Raw genomic sequence first — 21,157 nt, 5'->3', positions numbered from 1 at the left:
CTTGCTCTGGTCTCCCTGGGTGCTCTGCTCCCCTGACATCTAGAACGTAGCTCGGACTGGCAACTGCTGGGGGCAAGGACTGTGCATCCCAGGGCCCAGCCAGGCCTGGCATGTGGGGACCTAACCCATGTCGCCTTTTGGAAGCAAACCCCGAGGTGAGAGTGTCTGAAAACTTCCAAAGACGGACAGGAGGAAGCTGACGACTCTGTTTACAAAACGGACCTAAAACTTTGCCCCTCGTCCCAGCCTGACATTTTAAAGGTGACCCTGTGCCAGGCCTCCAGGGGCCGAGAGGGCGACTGCTTACACTTCTGGAACACTTTTCCTGCGTGTCTAATGATGTTTAAATACATTTTTAAAAAGAAGAAAACAATGTTTATTCTTGGAGCTGCAGCTAAGAGACGCCACTCCCGCTGCAACCCTTGGGCAGCCGTGAGGTCTGCTGGTCGGGCAAGTCCTCTGGGGACGCCCTGGGGTCTGGGCCCTGAGGGAGAGCCAGCCAGGTGGGGCGGTTGGAATCGTGGCAGGATGGACTCTGCCCCCCTGGCCCTCTTCAGGGGCGTCCCCCTAATCTGGAGCCCCCACTGAGAATGGGAGTCGGGGGTAGGATGCTGCGGCCCAGCAGGGCCAGTCATCAGAGCCTCTGGCTCCGGCCCAGTCCTGTGGCCTGGAGCAGGGTGGGGCCCGTTGTGATGGGGCAGGTGGAGGTGAGGCTGTGGGGGGGGGGGGGAAGGGAGGGGGGAAGGCAGGTGTGAGCTAACGCCCGCCCTCAGGGGGGCCCCCCCCCGCCTCAGGTCACCGGCTACAAGCCCTCCATCCTCCGCAGGTCTGTCTCCGGTTGGGAGTCGACAGCCCGTGGGGGGGGGAACCGGGGGGGGGGGGGCGCCTCCCGGCCCCGGGCTCTGAGGCCTGGAACACGGGAGCTGGAAGAGGTCCTCAGGCAGCAGCTCGTGCACAGACGGGCGGGGGACGAGGGGCTCGGTGGGGGGTCGTCCATGGTGACCCAGAAGGTGGCAGCGCCGAGACGCGCGCCTCCGGGGCCCCAGGGGCACCAGCTTCCAGCCCATGCAGCTGGTGGGGACTAGGCCCGATACTCCTCTTTGACAGGCACTGGGGAGGAGGCGCCCAGGAGGCTGGCGGAGTTGGGGCACAGGCCCCCCAGGGGTGGCCCAGCTGGAGAGGGGGGGACATCGTGGGCTGCTGGGGGTGGCTGTGGAGGCGGCGGCGGCTGCTGCTTCTTGTTCACTTTGCGCTCCTTTGCCCGCCGGTTTTGGAACCAGATCTTCACCTGCGGGGTCAGAGGACAGAGATGGGGTGGGGGCGACCCGACGACAGCGAGCGGAAGGCCGGGCCGGCAGTGGGGCTCTTGTTTCTCGATGGGGCTCCTGGGCCCCCTCCCACTCCGCTACCCCGACCGTCCAGGGACCCGAGCACGACCCCCCCAGAACTTGCTCCCCGACTCCTAAGACAACTTTCTCTGCAACCCTCTTCCTCCTCATCTCCCAAAGCCCTGTCCCTCCTCCTCCAGGAAGCCTTCCCCCTTCCCCCGGGACTCCGCTCCCTCCTCTGGGCAGAAAGGCGCTGATTAAAGCTAATCAGCCCCAGGCCCCTGCTGGCGTCAGGGATCCTGGGTTTCTTGGTCGGGGGATTTGGCAGCAGCTCAGGGGCTCTTGTGTTGGGTGCCGTGGCCGGGAGACGCAAGCTCCGTCTTCTCCCCGCTCCCCTGGGCTCTGCAGTGGGCCTGGCAGCCCGGCCCCGCCTCCCGGCGCTGCTCCTGGGCCTGAGGCGGGGGCCCTGCACACCTGACGTTCGGTGAGCCCCAGATTGGCGGCCAGCTCCGACTTCCGCCGGATGGTGATATAGCGGCTGTAGTGGAATTCCTTCTCCAGCTCCAGGCGCTGGTGGTCGGTGTAGACCACGCGGTACTTGTCCTTGGTCCGGGTCTTACCTGAGAAGCAGAGGGGCCGGGAGAAGAGGTGAGCAGGGCGCCCGGGAGGAAGGGCCATGGGGAGGGGGGACAGGCTTGGAGACACCCAGCCTCGGGGCGAGCATCGCTCTGATGCCTGCTGGGGCGGGGGAGGACGCTGCAGCTCAGTGGGCAAGCCCAGGGTTACCCAGCAAGCTGCTGGCAAAGCGGGGGTTTCAGCCTGGGTCTCCTGACCCAGGGCCCCAGCCCCACCTGCTCAGAGGTGACAATCCCCAGGTGTAGCCGCACCCGAGACCCTCGGGGGAGCCTGTGAAACCACAGCTCCCAGGGTGTCACTGAGCATGTGAATCAGGACGCCGGGGGGGGGGGGGGGCGCGGAATCGGCGTGAGCCACCCGCTTCCAGGTGGTTCTGATCCAGGGCCCTCAGACCACGGGCACCGGAGGCCTGGAGGGGCACCTGGGGAGAGAGGGCAGCCAGAGCCTAACGAGGCCTCAGCTGCTTTTCTCCCCGCGAGAGGGAGAAGGGAGGGCCGCCGCCAAGGGTCCCTTGGGGACCTGTCCTGGGGTGCCTGATCCTCAGCTGCAGTCAAATGCCTGGTGGTTGCGGACCCCAAAATCAAACAGAAAGGGTGGGGGCTTTGGGGGCTTCCCCAGGCCCAGTCAGTTCCTCCACCAGCCCTGGTGCCAGACACCAAGCCCTGAGCCGGAGCTGCAGCGGGGGCTGCTTTGCCGGGAGCCGCCCCATCCCAGGCACCGGGCGGGGTCCTCAGAGCAGAGCCCACCAGTATTTGCTGAGCTCCTGCTGCCGAGCGCTGCCGAACAGCCGTGAGCGACCCACAACCTCCGCCCTCGTGAAGCTTAGCTTCTAGTGGAGGGAGATGGGCAGAAGTAAAAGAAATATGGAAATTATCTGATACATTCAGTGATGAGACGTATTTCAGAGCAAAAGAAGGTCAGAAAGGAGGCCTGGGAATTTCGGGAGGAGCGTGCTCGTGGTTGGAAACAGAATGTCCGTGAAGGCCCCGCCGCGGAGGGGAGTCTGAGCAGAGATCAAAGAAGGTGAGGGAAAGAGCAACGCAGCTCTCTGGGGAGGGACGGCAGGTGCAAAGGCCCTGCGGTAGGAGTGGGCCTGCCGCGTGCGGTGTGAGGATCAGGTGGAGGCTGGTGCCCCACGGGGCGGTGAGTGGCGCCTCCGGCCTAAATGGACAGGAGCTGTGGCTGGCTCTGAGCAGAGGAGAGGCGAGGTCTGAGGTCGGCTTTTGGGGCTGTTCTGGCGGCTGCACGGAGTACAGACTGGCGAGAGGGGCGCGCAGGGACAGCGCCACCACCCGGGAGAGAAGACGGCGGGCGGGCTTCCACTCGAGGCTCGCCTGGGCCACGGACTGGATTTGAGGACCGGCCGGGTTGTCGGGACCACTTTGGGCTGGGATCAGAGGTCCGTCTGCAGAGAGTACTGAGCCACGCTGGGCCTGGGCAGGCGCGGGGGCCACTCAGCACCTCTCTCCTCCTGTAAGAGGCCGAGCCCGCGGCTGCGAACCAGAGGCGCTCGCAGAGGTGTCTAGACGCACCCCGTGTCCCACTGGGTCACGGCAGGTCATTCTTCACCCAAGTGCCCCCAGGTCTCCACCACCCCGGGCCCGCCCCTGGCCCTGAGCTAAGCACCCACCGCCGGTCTGCCGCGCACTTGGCAGGACAGCTCTGGGCGCCCGGGAGCCCATTGGTTTGTGGAGAAGGAGAAGCAACCCTGGGCTCCTTCGCTGGGTTTCCTGCCGGAGTAGCAGAACCACACCGGCCTCCTCCACAGGCGCTGACCTCAGCTGCTGCCCGACATGCACGGGACAGCCTCGGCCCCCGGCCAGGCCGAGCCCAGGAAAGAAGCCAGGGAGTGGCTGCCGAGGCCTGGGCTCCAGATGGGGCTCCTCCCTGTCCCAGAAAGTTCAGCACCAGCTCAAAAACAATTCCGCCTAATGCCACCGCCACAGGAACCTGGCAGAGCCCTAAACCCACAGTCCCGGGGTTCCCTGGGCCCACGCCAGAGGGGCCACGGGGGTTTGGTCTCCTCCCACTCGACAGATGGAGGGGCCGAGGTTCGGGATGGTTCTGCAGCAGCCAGAGGCCCGAGTAAGGGAGGCTCTGTGAGTCTCTCTGGTCCGAGCTCGCTGTGCACTCAGGGTCACCGAAGCCGCGGGCAAGCGTGGACTCTCCCAAGGCCGTGTCACCAGGCCTGGAGCTCTCACTCCCGCTCCAGTGCACAGCACCTCATGCCGCCACTGAGGGCCCACGGAGCCTGTCCTGGGCCCCCGAGCACAGGCGGCCAAAGCTCGAGCAGCAGACCACACACCTGCTTTTACTTCTGGGAAGGGAGGGTCGGAACACAGGCTGCGGCCGAGGGGCCCACAGGTTGAAAATGCCCAGAAGACGTGCAGTCTGAGGTGGGGGGGGGGCGGCTCCCTGCCCCCTTAAACCTCGTCCTGAGACTTTAAACAGATCATGGAGAGAGCCTTTCCAGTGGGTGCCCGGCCCTCATTCCCATCCTTTCTGATGAGCAGGTGGGGGTCTTTACACCCATTTCACAGAGGGGGAAACTGAGGCTCAGGAAGGGGGACTCCTGAGGTGACCCTGCCTCCAGGGGCAGCCCCAGCGGGGGCTGGAGTACATGGCTGATGGGGCTCCAGCTCCACGATGCGTCCTCCCTGGTTGAGCGAGGCCGCCAGAGAAGACCCAGCCCACAGGTCCTGTCACCCCTCTCTGGGATCAGGAACCAAAAAGCCAGCTTCCAGCTGGTGGAGCTGCTCGCAGCACACAGTATTACTGCTAAGAAACGGCTCTGCCAGAAAACAAAATGTTTGCTAAGGCACTGTGCAGTCCCGGGACGGGGCGTGCCCTCTGCTGTCCTGGGAGTGACACCTACCCCTCTCCCTGGAGCCCAGCTTGGTGATTTCACACTCAGTTAATATGCACATGCCCTTTGACCTATTAATCCCCCTTCCTGAGATCTGTCCCACCGACAAATGCCCCAAGCGGTAGCTCTTTCAAATAGCAGCACTGACATTTGTGAGCCGGCCGGGTTATTAGTAAGACGGCACATCCATGGAGAGAAGCATTACGCAGTCAGTAAAAAGGAATCACAAAGCTCCGTAGGTGCCAATATGGAACGATTTCTAAAAATATATTAAGTTAAAAAAAAAGCAAGACAGAGTGTTCTGAACATGGTGTTACTATTTTTGTATAAAAATGGAACACCCCCCCCAAGCACGTGTGTGCCCCGGGGGGTTCTCTCGGTGGACCGTGAAGGCTGCCTTGGAGAGGGGACGGGAGGCTGGGGACCACGGGGAGGACGGCGTCTCTGGGATGTTTAGACGTCAGCCACGTGCAGATGCGACCTGTCTTTTTAATGACAGTTGGGAGCCCTGCTCCAGCCCCGGCTCTGGACCAACGCCCCGCCTCCTGAGCAACCCTCCTTCCCTCCTGTGAAGACCTGTGCCACCGGGGAGCCCAGGAGGGAGGGGACAGAGAGGTGCGTGACAGCAGTGAGGTGGGGGGAAGGCCTGAGATGAATGATTTACAGGCCCCAGGGACGCTGGGACTCGGGGAAGTCCGGGCTCCTGTAACAGGTGTCTGATGGGGGCCTGGCCGCTCCCAGCCACCTAGTGACTAAGCCTCTGGGCTGGAAGCCAGGGCAGGTGGGCAAGGGGCAGGGCGGGAGTGCCCCCAGCTCTGGCCGGCTGAGCTCCTGGATATGAATATAACACGGAAGGCCGCCCCGCTCTGGCTTTGGGACAGAGTGGCCCCCCCCATGTGCCTCAGGCTGCCGGGGGGGGGGCGGCGCTAACTCCCCATCCCCAAAGCACGTGAGGACGTGGGAAGCTCCAGGCTAAGGGTCCCAAACACCCCACCAGCAGCCTCAGAACCGCCTGGGGAGCTTTTCAAAAGCACAGATTCTGGCCCAGTAATTCAGATTCAGTGGGGCTGAAATGGGGCTCTGGGATTTGACTCTGGACCAGCTCCCCAGGTGACCCTGGAGTGTGCGGTGGCTGTTGGGGCAAGCGGACCTCCAGGGCCGGGCTGTGTGGCTTCTCTCGGGCCAGGGGCTCTAGGGAAGACCGCACCTCTCAGAGCCTCGTGTCTGTATTTATAAAACGGGGTACTTATCCTTCTAACACTGGCCGGCGCGTCCCCGCTGCAGGTGCTTCGCGTGCGTCTCCCAACAACCCATGATGCTGGGCAAACACTGCCCCGATTTTACAGATGAGAAAACTGAGGTTCAGCAAGGTCCAGGCCTTTTGAGCCTGAGAAAGAGGGTGAGGTCTCCTGTGGTCAGCTCCAGCCCTCGGAGGCCAGGGGATCCCTTGAGACGGGTGGCTGAACGGTGCCTCGCACACAGTAGGTGCTCAGGGCAGGGCAGCGCTTCTTCGCCTCCAAGAGCAGTGCATAAGCGTCTGGCAGGGATGCTGGGAAGTGGATCTGAGCAATGGGTTGTGTGTTGGATGAGACGGTTTATTTATAAGGTCCTGTCCAACTTGGAAACGTGAAGTTCCCAGTGTTTGTTGATTCTCTGATTCTGTTTGTTATTGTTGCTGAAAGAATCCTAAGGCTGCTCTCCCTGTCTGAGTCTGCAAACGGGGCCGCCCAGCTGGGGAGAGGGGGCAAGAGACTGGCCGTCTGCAGCGGGGCCCGGCTGGGGCAGGGTTCGGCCTCTGCCCCCAGGGAGGGTAGGCGGCTCCAGGAAAATCAAGCGGCTCTGGGTCAGCACTTCCTTTGACCTCTTCCCGCTGGGCTTGTGGCCCTGAGGGGCAACACTGCCAGCTCTGGCCCTTGGGGCTTGGAACACAAACCTGTGACCCCTCTCTGTGTGGTCCAGCCCCACTGGCTAAACCTCAAAATCCCTCCCACCCAGACAAACGCGCGCACACACACACACACACACACACACACACACACACACACACACACACGGATGCTTGCGAAGCCGTATCCCCGAGCTCCCCGATCTGCGACACCCTGGCCTCCTCGCCGTCATCACCCAGCCCACCGCCGGGAACCGTCAGCGGGCATCTCGGGGTCCTGGTCCCAGTTCTGTGCCGTCTGTGTGGCCCAGTAAGTCCCTCCTCCTCCGGGCCTGTTTCTCCTGAGCCTTGGAAGAGGGTCGGGGGTCGGCTCCAAGGGCCCCATTGAGCCTGAAATTCTGTGCAGCTCTGAGCTCAAGCTTATGGCCCCGGGCCCAGGTCTGCATCCTGGCTGAAGCCCTTGACGAGGGACTTGCTTCGGCTCTCGTCCCCCTGGGGCCAGCACGGCCGGAAGGCGGTCTGCAGAGGCCAGAGCCCGGGGATGGTGAGGACGGAGCTATTTGCAGACGCGGAAGCGGAGGGTCCCTTGGGAGAGGAGGGAGGCTGCCTGATGGGAGCTGAGGGGCGAAGATCCCCCTGGCCTTGGGGCGGGGACGTCTGGCCGGGCCACCAGCTGGATGTGTGACATTCGGCTTGGACCTGATTCCCCATCCGCACCACCCGTGGGTGTGACTTCTGCTGCCTCAGGCCTGACCCGCCCAGTTCGGTGCTGGCTCTCTGGCCTCCCTGGGCTCTGGATGGGTCCTTGTTGCCTTTGGTTTGGCAGCCCCGGGCTGTTCTAGCAGCCCTCGTTCACCCCTGTGCATTCCTGGAGCAGGGGTGAGGCTGGCATGGAGGGGGGGCGGCCCGGCCAGCCCCCCTCAGGAGCCCTGTAGACGCAGGGACACGTCTGCACTCCTCTGTCCCCTCCTCCTGGGCCGCTCCTCCCCCCCCATCTTCATGGAGGCCCACAGGCTGACTTGACTAAGGGAGGTGGCCAGGGGGACAGAGGCTCCAGGGTCAGGCAGACCCAGGCTGTGAACCCAAGGAAGTCACCGAACCTCTCTGAACCCCAGTGTATCATCCGTGAACTAGCAGCTCTCCTTCAGATCTGGTGGCTCTGGAGATTCGATGTGATCATTTGTTCAACACGGTCGTAATGAATCGGGGCTACACCATGAGGAGGAGGAGGGAAGGTGGTAACGGCAGGCGTGCCGAGACCGAAGAGGCGGGAGAGGAGTTCCCTGCTGGCCTGGCGGGCTAAGGAGCTGGTGGTGCCGCTGCTGTGGGGTGGGTTTGATCCCTGGCCCACGAACTGCGCATGCCAAAGGTACGGTCCAAAAAGAAAAAGAAAACAGAGGCAGAAGAGATTCCTCCCGGAGAAAAAGAGGTCCAGGGGAGAGGATTACAATCCCGGAACTCTCGAGAGGGTTTTCCGACGGCTTCCAGCCGCGTGTGGCTCTTTAAGCTAAAGTTAAATAGAGTTAAAAATTCAGTTCTTGAGTCACACAGGCCACACAGCAAGTGCTCTGCAGACGCAGGTGGCTGGTGCCCCGGGCAGCCCGGACGTGGCGCCTGCCCATCGTCACAGAACCTTCTCCTGGACAACACGGCCAGACCACGCCAGGGCCATGCCCACCCCTGCCCAGCACCCCTGAGCCTCCTGCAGAGCCGCCGCTTGTCTCCACCACCTATTTATCCTCTTCCTCGCATTTCCCACAGGGGGCCCCAGAAGTAAGGGCTCCCTTGCCCTAAAACAGCCCTCAGAGCTGCAAGCAGCAACCGCAACCTTCAAATCTTCTGCGCTGGACACTTGGGGCCTCTCAGCTGTTGCGGGCGGGCTTTCCAGGCCTCTGCCCCACCCTGGCCACCCTCCTCTGGCCTGGAGGCGAAGGCCCCGCATAGGCACCTGAAGGGATGGGTCCTGAAGAGCCACACTTGGGGCGGAGATGCAGGGAGGGGCTCTGGACCCCCGCCCTGTTCAAGCTCCTTGTGGGACCTTGGCACCTGCCCTTCGCTTCCTGCCCTCCCTGTGTGAGAAGCCTCACTGATGAGAACACAGACCTACTGCTTCCCTCGCATCTGCCAGCCGATCAGGCCAAAGCTGCCCACGTCTCGCCCGTCAGCTCAGCCTCCACGGGGCAGCCTCTGTCCAGACCCACTGCTCCCACACACTTAGGCAAAGCCACGCACCTAATAGAGAAACACCCTGTTCTGGGGTCCAAAGTACCTGCATCTGAAAAAATCCTGAGCCCTCGACGGCTGCTCGTTCATCTCGTTATTACTAATATTGCTATTGATTATTGGCTAAATGGTTCACTCCTGCTTTCATGAGGCCAGAGATGAAAAACAAACAAACAAATGAAATAATTACCAACGGATCAGCATGACAGGAAGCAGTCACGGAGCTGAGAGCTAGATGAGGTGGCGGGCACGGGGAAGGGATCTACTTTCTCCAGCTTGGGGGAGGCCTCCTGGAGGAGACAACCTTTAAGCCAAGCTAGGACGGTTGGGGAGGTTTCCATGTCACCAAGGAGGAAAAACATTCTAGAAAGCCAGAACAGCACGTGCACCAGCCCCAGGGCTGAGAGGAGCAGCAGAGTAGCTGCTCCAAGGACCCCGTCTGTCTCATCTGGCCGGAATCCCCAGCACCCAGTGCAATGTTTGGTGCCGAAGAGAGATTCTGAAGCTCTGCCGCCTGCCCGCCTGCATGAATGGGTGGGGGAGGCTGGCGATGAGGCGGGAGCCGCCGGCAGAGCTGTGAGCCCTGGGATGCGGGCTTTGGATTTGACTTTCAGGGCGATGGGGCATCGTCCAGGGCGTGGAGCCCAGAGAGTCCGCCTTGGCTTTTCTCTAACACCTGCTCCCTCTCTCTGCGGATGCCGAGGAATCTCTGCGGGCACTCCTGTAAGCTTGATGGGCGAGGACCCCGTGGAGAGGGCGCGGCATCTCCACACGGGGGTGGACCTGACCCCAGATGGGAATGTCGCTGCTAAAGCCCAGGAGCTCCGGGCCAGAAGCCCGAGGGGCTGGCCCGCCCGCCCTGCTGCTCACGTAGCCGTGGGGGTCTCTTCAGAGCAAGTCCCCATGCTCTCAGCAGCAATAATTGCCAAACGGGGGTGGGGACACACCTAACCAAAAAAAGCCTCTGCCACCTTCGAACTGGGTCAGTCCCCCCTTCCCAGCTGCATCCAAGAGACGAGGTGTCACACGGAGCTTCTGCTTGAGAGCCGGTGTGAAGCAGCTGGGCCACCCTCCCCCTGCGGCTGCTTAGAGCTCGGCTCCGGCCTCCTGTTCCCCACCCGGGGTGCCAGGCACACGAGACGGGGGCTCGGGCCCCCATTCTGGGGGGGTTGCTCCAATCAAAGATGCTCCTTGGGCTGGAGAGTCTACGTTTGCACCCTGTGCGGCCCTGTCCCGGCCGTGCGAGGGGACAAGCCACCTCACCGGCTCTGAGCTTCCTTATTAACACTGTCTGCGGAACCAAGCTAATGATAGATCATCACGCCTCTTGGGACAATGGCGAGCCGTCCGTGAGCTCGCCCACGTGAAGTTATTGGCACAGTGCCTGGCACGTGGTCAGCCCAGCCGATGCTGCAGTTGATAGCTGCATCATGAGCTCCTGCTGCGTGCAAGGCACGGCGACAAGGCCAGGACTGTTAGTTCTGGTCCTCGAGGGGCTAAGGGATGCTAGATGGCAGGGACACCAAGGTAGCGAGCAATGTCCTGACACAGCGCTTGGACGGGGGGAATCAGGGAGGGCTTCCCAAAGGAGGTGGCCTCGGAAGAGAAGCAGCCCTGGACCTGGGGAAGACGCAGGAGAGGGAAGTTCAGGTTAAGGGCCCACCTCAGAGAGGCAGGGACGGGGAGGTGTGCGCTCGCATCACCTGCTAAGGACTGGCCGGGAGGGTCACGGCAGCAGGGCACGAGCGCCTCCTGCGTGCCAGGCTCAGGGCTGCGCTTCACAGGCATCATTGCTTCACGGTGTAAACCTGCTCCTGTCGTAATGTTACAGCGGAAGAAGCTGGGGCTCGGAGACATGATCCGGATTCACTTGCCCGAGGCTGACGCAGCGTCTAACAGAAGTGCCGTCCCAGGTCTGAGGTTCCCGAGCCGGACTCTTACCTGTCCCAGGTAAGCATCTCCGTATCAGGCGACCTAATGGGAGACTGGCTTCCAGAGGGGGTCGGGGCCAGTTCTCCGGAGGGCTGTGCAATGGGGCTGGATCGACAGCCCCGACCTGGCCGGAAATGAAAGGTCAGCTCCATGGTGGCGGGGGCCCTGCCTGCGCTCGAGCAGGTGATGTGTGTGGAGAGAACCGGTCGCGGCGTAGACGACGACCTGGGCCTCAGAGAGAGGCTGCAGGTGAGAGGCCAGGCTGGGGGCTGCGGCGATGGGCCGAGGCAGCGGCAGCGGCTGTGGTGACAACAGGAGGCCCCACCCCTCGGGGGCCTCGTTTCTCCATCTCAAGGCGGAAGGGGTTGGACCGGGGTCTAAACCTGCCGCTCAGCCGTCGCCCGGCCCCGGGAGCATTTCTTCACGCGGGTGGGACCTCGGCCGCCTCAGTGGGCCATTCACCTGCGAGGAGCAACTTCCTCGCAAGGCAATGCAAGCTGAACCCTCACCCCAAGGACGACTCGTGGGCTTGCAAGACGCGGGTATTTGCAGACGGAAACAGGGCAGACCAAGAGAAAAATAGAGCCCCTTTCAGTATGTCCTGTCCTGGCCTCGGTCAAGTGACAGTCCTTCCTCAGAAGGGGCTACTGCTCTGTGTCCGGACAGCAGAACGGCCTCTCCTGCGGCACCCCCACCCTCACGGCCCCTTCTCAGCCGGGGCTGGCGTCTCCGGCCCAGCTCCGCCACGCCAGGCCATGGGTGAGGACGGAGCCCTGTCCCCGAGGGAGAAGGAAGACAACCAGACCCCACCAGTGGCGCGAGCTGCTCGCTAGGCCGTCGTGGGCTCCGTCTCTGGGCAGGCCCGCGTCTCTGCCCTCTTCTCCTGGGGTCTTACGGCCCCGCATGCCTGTCCTGCTCATTCCTGCCACACAATGTATCGAGCACCTACCAATGCCCCACACGGAGCTGGGTACCTGGGAGGTATAGTCGTGGCTCAAATAGATGTGGCTCTGGACGTCATGGGGGCTTACCCTGGCGGGCAGGCACGAGGGTAAACAACACACAAGCACACAGATCAGTGAGTAAGTTGAAACTGGGGGGAGTGCGCTGGGGGAAACACTGATAAACTCCCTTTGCCAGTGGAGCTAGAGGGAGTCGCCTTTGGAAAATCACAGAGGGCCTCTCTGAGGAGGCGGCCACTAAGCTAAGGCCCGAAGGATGAGAAGGCGCCTGCGAGACGTCTGGGGCAAGAGTTTCCAGGAGAAAGGAATAGCATGTGCAGGAGACCTGCAGGGCCACCTACAGCTTTGCAGACTTCAGGAAGTACAGATTTTGTCCTTAACGTAACAGGAAACCACTGGAAAATTTGAACCTGACTCATCCAACATACACCCCAGCCCAGGCTCCACCTGGGGACAACCAGATCATTCCTGACAGTCTCTAGTCCTCAGTGTCCCACCTGCATGTCTGGTCTCTAACTGTCCAGCTCAGATATTCTAGAATGTGAGAGGCACAGAAGGGGAAGCAGGGGCCTGGCCAAGAATGGTACCGTAAGGGGTTGGCGGTTTGGGGCGCAGCCTTATCCAGCAGACGCCTGCGGAGGCCCCGTGGTCACTGCCCACAGGGAGAAACTGGGGCCAAAGAGGGGGGCTCTTGGCCTCTCTCAGGGCGGGTCTGTGACCTCACCCCAATTCTGTCCCCACTCCAAGGGCACTGGTCAGAGTCAGGTGCCCCCTGAGCACACAGGCAGCAGCTTCTAGCTTCAGGGAGGCCTGGGCTCCTACACCCTCGGGCAGAACGGCTCTCACGGGGCTCCCGGGGGCCCCTTTGCTCTGGATCCCCCAAGCCTCTGTTGGCCCTTCCTTCCGTTTGCTGGGAGGGAGGGTGGAAAGACCGCAGCCTCTGGGCAGAGGTACTCCCAGGCGCCCAGGAGGCCAAGGGCCAAGAGGTGCCAGGTGACCTTCGAGACTGGAGCGGGGCTCCAGAGCCCAGAGAGAGGACGGGATTGCCCGAGGCTCCCCAGTGCCGGTCCTCCGACCCTCACTGGCCACGCGCCCCTCACGCAGGGACGGCCTCTCTCCAAGGCCCCAGGGGACCCTCCCCATGCATCTCCAAGCCACCTGAGCCGCAGGAAGTGGCACTTGGGAGAAGGGAGCAGGGCAGGTGGCTTCTGTCTCTGGGGGAGAGACACAGCCCGGCAGGACCCTGGGGGCCCGGCTAATCTCATCCAAGTTCTCAGCCGAGGTTTGTGGATAAAGCTGCTGGGGCCTCTAGAACCCCCGAAACTGCCTGCCCAATTGGGCGACACTTCTTCCTAGGGTGGAGATGGGCACTTTCCCCCAGATTTTGCAAAGGGGTCCTTTCGTAACTCGAACGAAGGTATAAGGCCCTCCCTCTCAGGTGGCGGGTGGTGAAACTGAGCCCCAGGAAGGTGGCTGAGGTAAGGGACGCTGTCCAGGGATCAGGCTTGGTGGCCAGTAAGCCTGGGCTCGGATCTCAGCACCTCCATTTCGTGGCGACGCAAGTGTTTAACCTCTCCCTGGCTGAGTTTCTTGGTCCTGAAAATAGGGTGCTGCTAGTTCTGTGATAAACTCGTAAGAACGAAAAGAGCTTAGGTCAGGGCCTGCTCCGACAGTAAGCGTGCCATAAGCATGAGCTGGTGTTGAGCCAGAGTGGCAGAGCCAAGCGGCACAGCTGGCGCCCAAACCCCAGGGCTCTGAGGCCTCTGGAAGCACAGAGGGGGCTCTGCTTCCTGGGCCCCCCAAGAAGGTGGTACCGTTACAGCCAGACCTGTAGCTGCCGATCGCCGCGCCCCCAGCATCTCCCCCCACCCCCCCGCCACTGCCCCCCCCCACCAGCTGGGCGTGTGTGGGGACACGGGGTGAAGAGAGGGCGGAGGTGGGGGCAGTCCCAGGCTTGATCCCAGCCGGGGGAGGGGGAGGGCTGGACATCAAAAGGTGGGCAGGCCCGTGTCCCGCCCCGAAGGCCAGGTGGCCTTTGTCAGGACAGGCAGACGCAGTCAGGACAGTGGGGTATCCTGCTCCCTTTCCGGCCGACAGGAGTCACTAGCGAGCCAGGGCCCGGCCTGTTACATGACAAAGGCGGTCCGGCCGCCCCTCATCAAAGCTGAGCCTTTGTCCTGCCCCCTCTGCTGCCTTTGAAGGCGGTGGATGCAGAGGGGCCTGCCTGGGGGCCGGAGGTTCACAGGCTCAGGAGCCAAACAGTAGCCACCTTCCCACTGCAGCTCCCCTCCCCTCCCCCAGGGTCAAGAGTTCAGGGCGGGTCCCGGGTGAGGTAGGAACCGGCCACCATCGCCCGTCTGACCAGAGGGCTCTTCCACCCAGAGGAGGTGACCCACCGACCTCTTCCCACATGGATGGGACTGAGACCCGGGAAGGCCGGTGACCCGGGGCGTCCACACCCATCAGTGCGTGACCCTTCCGGGGCGGGGGCGGCAGGTCTGCTCGGAGCCGGGACAGGGTGCACCAAACAGACGGCCCCCCGGGCCAGTGTTGCTAAAAGCTGGGCTGGGAACCTGCACGCAGGTCCCGGCCTGGCCCGGCCATCCCAGCACGTCTTCCCTCACTTCCGGGGCCTCGGTTTCCCTGTCTACACAGAAGGCCAGTTGTGCTCGCCAAAGCGGGTCGGCTTCAGGAGGGGGAAGCTGAAGGAACAGCTCCCAGGGAGACAGTGGGGGCAGGGGGGACACCCTGGAAGCCCAGCAGGGCCCGGGCAGAGGTCAGACGGGGTGGCCGAGGCCTCGCCCTAGCACCTGCCGGCGCCCAGAGGGAGGCGCGGGGCGAGAGAAGGGTCCTTACCGCTGCCACCACCGCCTCCAGCCGCCACACTGCGTCGCATCCACTCGTAGGGCGTCCGCCTCTGCGCTCCGGGCGACGGCGGTGCGCCGGGGCCGCCCAGGGGCTGCGCCAGGAGGCCTGGGCTGGGCCCCGGGGGCACGGGCACCGCGCTCAAGTCCGGAGGGGGCCCGAATGCCAGCGGGGCCGGGCTGGCGGCGGGAGCTGCAGGGCCCGGGCCGTAGGCGGCGGCCCAGTCGTCCTTGGGCGCGGAGAAGGGCGCACTCCAGGCCACAGGGGGCCCGGGGCCCGGGTCCACGTGCGAGTAGCCGGTGAAGTCAGGGTACTGCGGAGGCCCCGGGGGCGGGGGGCCGTAGGCTGGCGGGCCCAGGCCGAGACCGGTGGGCCTGGCGGTGCCGGGGTACCCGGGGGCATCCTTGTCCAGCACATAGCCCACGTACATGGTGGCCGCGGGGGCCCCCCGCGCATGCTGGGCCCTGGGGCCGCCCGGCCGCCCCGATGAGCAGCTGCTCACCTGAAGTCCCGGCCCTGCTGCCGCCCGCCCCACCCAGGCCTTTTATAGCTCTGGGCTGCCCAGGGCCCCGGCCGAGGCGGGTTTGCATTTCAAAGCGGGGGGAGCCTCTAGGCCGCGAATCAAAGGGGGAAGCCCGTCAGGGGCGGGGGGTTCAAAAGGAGACAAATTGCCGCCCCAAGCGGGAGGTGGACCGGCGGGTGGGAAGCGGCGGGGGCGCAGAGGGTGCCTCTCGGGCCAGCGTCAGGCCTCGCTGGCTGGGGGAGCCTGGTGCGAGGCCCGGCCCAGGGACCCAAAGCCCTCGGCCTTCCCTGCGGCCGCTCGGCTGGCCCCACAACGCCCTTTACAGGTAAGAAAAGGTGTCACACAGCCGCAGGGACCAGGGACCAGCTGGAGGTGAAGGGGAGGAAAGGCTGCTTCAAACAGGGTTCCATCTGTAGGTGGCGGGTCCTTAATCTTTGGGGGGAGGAGGGGTCACGACCCCTTGGAGTCTCCCAGGAAAGCTGTGGGTGTTCCCCCCCCCCCGGGAAATGCACATATGCACATACAGGCGTCTGCAAACAGTTGGGGAGTCCACCTGAGCCGGAGCCTCTGGGGAGAGTCCTTCCAGCGGAGGGCTGGGGTCATTCTTTCAGAGAGCGAACGTCTGGGAACTTTGCTCGGTTTTCCCGACAACGCCCCCCCCCAACCCCCACCCCCACCCCCACCCCTCAACCCTCGCCTTTTAATCTTTTTAATGATTTTTATTTTTTCCATTATTAGCCTTTTTTTGTTTTAAATGAGAAGTTTCCAAGAGACGCAAAAGCAGAACTGCCGTGTGCACCACTGCGTGCTCAGCCGCATCCATCCCTGTGCGGTTTGGCCATGCTCCTATAACTGCCTCCCTCCCTTCTCTTGCGAAAACGTTTTAAAACAAATCTCAAACATCGTGTCTTTTACGCACTTCAGCACGTGCCTCTCGAAAACCCATGCACGTTTTCTTACCTGATATGCCATTGTCGAGTCCAACACAATTAACACAAATTCCCAGGTGTGATCAAACGCCCAGTTCATATTCAAAGTGCTTCGGTTGACTCAAAACGTCTTTTTCATTGTGGCTTTATCCCAAAGCCCTGACCCATTTATTATAGCTAGGGCCCTCTTGGATTTTTTTAAAAGTTTTTTCATATGATGTGGAGCTTTTATTTTTAATTTTCTTTTTAAGGTCACCCCCCACGGCCTATGGAAGTTCCCAGGCTAGGGGGCGAATCGGAGCTATAGCTGCTGGCCTGCACCTTGCAGCAAGGCTGGATTCTTATCTCACAGAGCGAGGCCAGGGATTGAACCTGCATCCTCACTGACACTATGTCAGGTTCTTAACGCGCTGAGCCACAGTGGGAACTCCCTTTTTGGGTTTTCATGTGTCCTGCTGCATCTCCCCCACTCCGCCCAGTTAAAGACTGCCAGGCAGTCCACAGCTACCCAGGAAGGAGAGGTTGGTAACTGGTTGAGGGGCTGTCAGTGAGCTGGGAGTGGGCGCACAGTTGAGGGGTTTGGAGAATGAGTCCCAAAGCACAGGGCTCTGGCTCAGGAGGCCTCGTGGAGATGGGTTCCCTTCCCATGGCAGGTCCAGCACCAAGGAGCTGCACAGAAGCCCTGTATGGGGTTTGATCCTCCACCTTTCCTGGGGGCCTCTAAATGTGCAGGGCCGTGTGGCCCCCAGAAGGGGGACAGCCTCAGGGTAGGTAGCCAGGGTAGGTCAGCATCACCTCAGGGCTAGACAGCCGTGGTGGGGTCAGGACACAGCGTACGGGGCACCCCTTTTGCAAAAACGATCACTTTCAAGATGGCCAAGCCGAGCATCCAACCCCGCCCGAGGCCGTTCCCAGCGCCGGCAGTGCCCCACTCATGAGGCTGGTCTCGGACAGAATCTCGTCCTTCTGGGGCCCAGAGGGATGCTGCAACCGAGTAGGTCAGTAAGCCCGGGGTTGGGGGGGGGCCGCCCTGCTTGCAGGAATTCTTTGCATGGTACAGGTGAGAGCACGGAGAGGAAGGGGTGTGGCCAGTGTATATGCAGCAAAGTGGATGCCGTTTGTGGGAGACAGGGCTGCCTGGGCTGAGACCCACACGGGGGAAAACGTCACTGCCTCAGCAGGGTAGGGCAGGGCAGGGCAGGGCAGGGCAAATTGGATGTGCAGGCATGTGGGGTGCGGGCTCCACTCAGGACCCAGTCTCTCGAGGGTCCGCAGAGAAGGAAGGAGAGACCCCGGCAGACTGGGCTTTCCTCTGTGTCACCAGCACTGCTCAGACCGGAGCGAGGCAAGCCCTGGAGCGGGGCGCGAAGGCCTGTGTGTGGGGAGGGGACAGGGGGACCCGAGGCCGGAGAGAGCCGGCCGCAGGCGTGGACGTGGATGGCAACCCACCGTAGTCAGGTGCTCTCTAAGGAGCCGTCTGTCATGAAAGGGCTGTCGCGAAAGACGGAGCTCAGCGTCACAGGGGGCGTGCAAGTGACTGCGGGAGGTCCCCGCTCAGGACTGCTACCAAAAGGATCCCTGTCCCAGGGACAGGGGGAGCGGGTGTCTTCTGACCCCGAGAAGGTGCCACGGCAGAGCGCGGTGGAAGGTTTGACGTTTGGGACGAGGTGGGGGGGACTCATGGGCCCCTGTGTCCTAACCCGCCCCCTTTGCGCCGACCCTGCGTCAGCTGCGGGCTGCGGCGCTGCTCTCGGGCTGCTTGCAGAGCAGGCCGGGAAAGAAGGGACAGGGACAGAGGGAGTCATCACGAACGGGGTAAAATTACATCTCCCCGCGGCCCGGCCGGAGTCCAGAGAGCTTTCCCCGAGGGAGGAGCCCGGAAGACTTGCAAGAGGAAATGACATTTGAGTCACAGCCCTGGGGAGCAGGGAAGGGCACTGGGGGCAGAGGGACAGGGTGAACGGAGGGGCCACGTGGTCTCCCAGGACCAAGAGACCAGTTTGGAGCTCGGTGACAGGGTGGGGACCCAAGCTGGGGCAGGAGGTGAGCGTGGAGGGAGAGCAAGGCCCGATGGGACAGACCTGGTGGGGGCTGGGAGGTTTTATCAAGGGTTTTGCTGGTGGGGAGACTGAGCCACAGGAGAGGCAGGGAGCCCCAGGGCTGCAGGGAGCCCCAGGGCTGCAGGGAAGCTGGGCAGGGGTCCAGGAGGCCTGAAGCCCGGGTTCCAGACTTGGGTGGTAGCTGAGAGATGGGGGACCTTCTGGACAAGGCAAGGACAAGTGCCCTGCCTGGGGCAGAGCAGAGCACAGAGGCCTGAGGCCTGGGGAGTCCACTGCAGCTGCTCCGCGGTCCCCTCAGTGCCGTACTGTCCCAGGGTGGAGGCAAAAGGTGACTGCCACCCCATAGCCGCCTCCTGGGGCAGCTCTACCCACCCCTGCCCTGGGCTTGCTCCGTCCTGAGCCCCGGGGACCGGGAAAGGTAGGACACTTGGCTCCATTGCTGGCTAAGGAGGTGCGGCGGGGTCTCGGTGCCTGGCCAAGGGCACGTGAGCGCAGGGCTGGGCAGAGAAGCTGGGTCCCCTGACCCCACTGGCTTTCCTTGCTGCCCAGCTGGGGCGCTCGAGGAGTCCTCGGCCAGCCCCACTGAGCCGCCAAAGAGCCCACGGGCAGGAGAGCATCACAGCTTCTGGAGCACCTGACCATGAAAGCCCTTAGAGCCTATCCACCCGGTCATTTTACAAACGGGGAAACTGAGGCCCAGGAGCTTCAACAAAGTAGGGATGCTGGCTTGTCCGAGTCGCGTGGCAGGTCGGCGCGGTGCCAGAACCAGACGCAGGTCTCCGGGCGCCTGGCTCTGGGTCCTTCCGCTGCACTTTGCAGAGGCTTCAGGCTTTGCTCTTTCGCCAGGGCTGGGATTACGCTAACGACGACAGCACCACTGCTGCTGAGCATTTACGAGGGGCCAGGCATCAGCCTGATGTAAAAACGGTATCAGGAGGTCCCGTCATGGCGCAGTGGTTAACGAATCCAACTAGGAAGCATGAGGTTGCGGGTTCGATCCCTGTCCTTGCTCAGTGGGTGAAGGATCTGGTGTTGCCATGAGCTGTGGTGTAGGTTGCAGACGCGGCTCGGTTCCAGCGTTGCTGTGGTGCTGGCGTGGGCTGGCGGCTACAGTTCTGATTAGACGCCTAGCCTGGGAACCTCCATATGCCGCAGGAGTGGCCCTAGAAAAGGCAACAAGACAAAAAAAAAAAAAACACCCCAAAATAAAATAAAAACGTGTATTCATCTCCTTGCATCCTCACACAGCGGGTGAGGTGGGGTCGCTGTGACACTGTTACCCCGTTTTGCAGATGAAGCAGCTAGAGCTCAGAGAAGTGAGGTCACCTGCCTGCGGCCACACAGCAGGTCTGCGGCCTGCCTGGAGGTTTTTCTTTCCCATCCCGCTGAGCCTCCTGGGAGGACAGTGCACGCCCATCCCCCCAACCCCAGGGTTTTGCTTAAACAAACACCTGTTCCTCTTCCTCCTCTGGCTTCCTCCTGCAGGGGAGTGTCCCCTGGCCCCTCACCCCTAGGCGGACCCCTCTGTCAGAGGCCTGAACTGCCCTTGCCGCGTTCCCTCCAGCTGTGCCCCCCCAGGACACTGTAGCCGCGTCTGAAATCGCCGCCGTCCCCCCCCCCCTTGGTCTCTGCCTCATGTGATCTTGAGCCCTGGCCTCCCTGGGCCTCAGGCACCCTGTGTGCCCACTGGCGACTGGCTGCCTCTGACAGCTGTCCAGCTGTGGCGCCGGGACCACGTGTGGGTGACAGGCCCCGCCACTGAGCGGGTCGCAGCCCCTTCCGTCTGCGAGCAGCCGCGTCTTGGCGCCCTCCTTCCTGCTGGTGGCCTCGTTCCCCGGCAAGTCCTCGCTCTGGGCCGCTCTCCCACACCCGCCAGGGCCGTCCGGGGCGGGCGGGGCGCAGGGAGGACGGCCTCATAAAGATCTTGGTGATAACTTGGTTTTTAAGTCAAGTTTATGGCCCTGAAAGAGAAGAGGTTCTGGGCTGAGCTTTCTGTTGGAAATGACTTGCTTAAGAGACGGTGCTGGGCCCCAGGGCCAGCCCCAGGCTTACCAGACTGCCCCCCCCCCCCAGGCCCTGGCAGCCCTGGCCTCGCTGTGTGACCTTGGCCAAGGACCTCGCCCTCGCTGAGCGGGGCCTGAGCTGGAAGCAGGAACGGTAACCCCTGCCCACCTGCAGGGGGCAGATGTGAGGTTCAGGGGTGTGTGTGCTCCCCCGGGCCCCTCCCCGCGCCCCCATCACCGCCTGGCCTCCTCCAGCCCCTCCAGCGGCTGGGGGCGCCACCTGCCGGCGCCCTGAGGTACTGCTAGAGCGCTCTCGGCCGGCCTCGGCTCAGTCCTGTGCTGACTCTCCTCTCAGTGGAGAAGCGGAGGCGGGGAGGGGGGCGGCCAGCAGCTTAGGGAGCAGAGGGGACGCTAGAGCCAGAGGCCCGGGGGCAGGACCTCCTCGTCTGCCGGAGCGCTGTGTCTGGCCCATCGCTCAGAGGAGGTGCACAGAGCGCCAGGGAGGGAAGGTCGGTCTTGCATGTGAGTCACTGGTCCAGCACGACTGGGGCCCAGAAGTTTCCACCCCAGGGCAGCGCGTCCCTCCGCCTTTCAGATGGGGGGGAGTCAGGGCGAGGCTGCGCAGCCCACAGGCAACCATGAGAGCCTCCCCACTGGTCCTGCGCCCCCGGCTCTGCCCCTGCCCCCGTGAGCCCACCTCCCAGAGGGCACCCCCGTGACAGCGTCACTCCCCCAACCCTCAGGACAAAAGCCAGACTCCTGCTGGGCCTCCGAGGCCTCTCTAGCCTGTTCCTCAGCCGTTCTTTTCTTCCTGTTCAAACACGTCAAATTATTTCTGGCCTCCAAACTTTTGCACATGCTGTTCCTTCTGCCCAGAACACTGTTCCTGTCCCTGCAGTGTATGTGGCCTCGTAGCCTCAGAGCTCAGCTGAAATGTTTCTTCCT

The 21,157-nt window shown here is 62.8% G+C and overlaps 2 protein-coding genes across 2 annotated transcripts in view; one reads left to right on the top strand and one right to left on the bottom strand.

Moving 5' to 3' along the window:
- Positions 1 to 718: 718 nt before the first annotated feature.
- On the bottom strand, positions 719 to 15,198 carry CDX1 (caudal type homeobox 1). The gene is made up of 3 exons (XM_047779046.1): positions 14,689 to 15,198; positions 1,803 to 1,948; positions 719 to 1,288 (listed from the first exon to the last, which is right to left on the bottom strand). Exons 1-3 carry the CDS (start codon positions 15,125 to 15,127, stop codon positions 1,082 to 1,084), a joined length of 792 nt encoding a protein of 263 aa, XP_047635002.1. The 5' UTR covers positions 15,128 to 15,198; the 3' UTR covers positions 719 to 1,081.
- Positions 6,925 to 21,157, top strand: part of PDGFRB (platelet derived growth factor receptor beta) — a 55,183-nt gene continuing 40,950 nt past the window's right edge. The window contains exons 1-2 of the mRNA XM_047779042.1: positions 6,925 to 7,025; positions 10,770 to 10,888. The gene's annotated coding sequence lies outside the window, so the exon portion shown is untranslated. The remainder of the gene's footprint in view (positions 7,026 to 10,769; positions 10,889 to 21,157) is intronic.

This window comes from Phacochoerus africanus, chromosome 4 (genome assembly GCF_016906955.1).
Source record: "Phacochoerus africanus isolate WHEZ1 chromosome 4, ROS_Pafr_v1, whole genome shotgun sequence".
Lineage (NCBI taxonomy): Eukaryota > Metazoa > Chordata > Mammalia > Artiodactyla > Suidae > Phacochoerus > Phacochoerus africanus.
This window is presented reverse-complemented; position numbering and strand designations above follow the sequence as displayed.

What these genes read in the sequence shown, in the direction of transcription:
- CDX1 (XM_047779046.1), bottom strand. Translation starts at nt 15,127, where the DNA reads ATGTACGTGGGCTATGTGCTGGACAAGGATGCCCCCGGGTACCCCGGC. An exon ending in TGGAGGCGGTGGTGGCAGCG is followed by an intron (nt 1,949 to 14,688) that starts GTAAGGACCCTT and finishes TCTGCTTCTCAG; the next exon opens with GTAAGACCCGGACCAAGGAC. An exon ending in TGGGGCTCACCGAACGTCAG is followed by an intron (nt 1,289 to 1,802) that starts GTGTGCAGGGCC and finishes CTGACCCCGCAG; the next exon opens with GTGAAGATCTGGTTCCAAAA.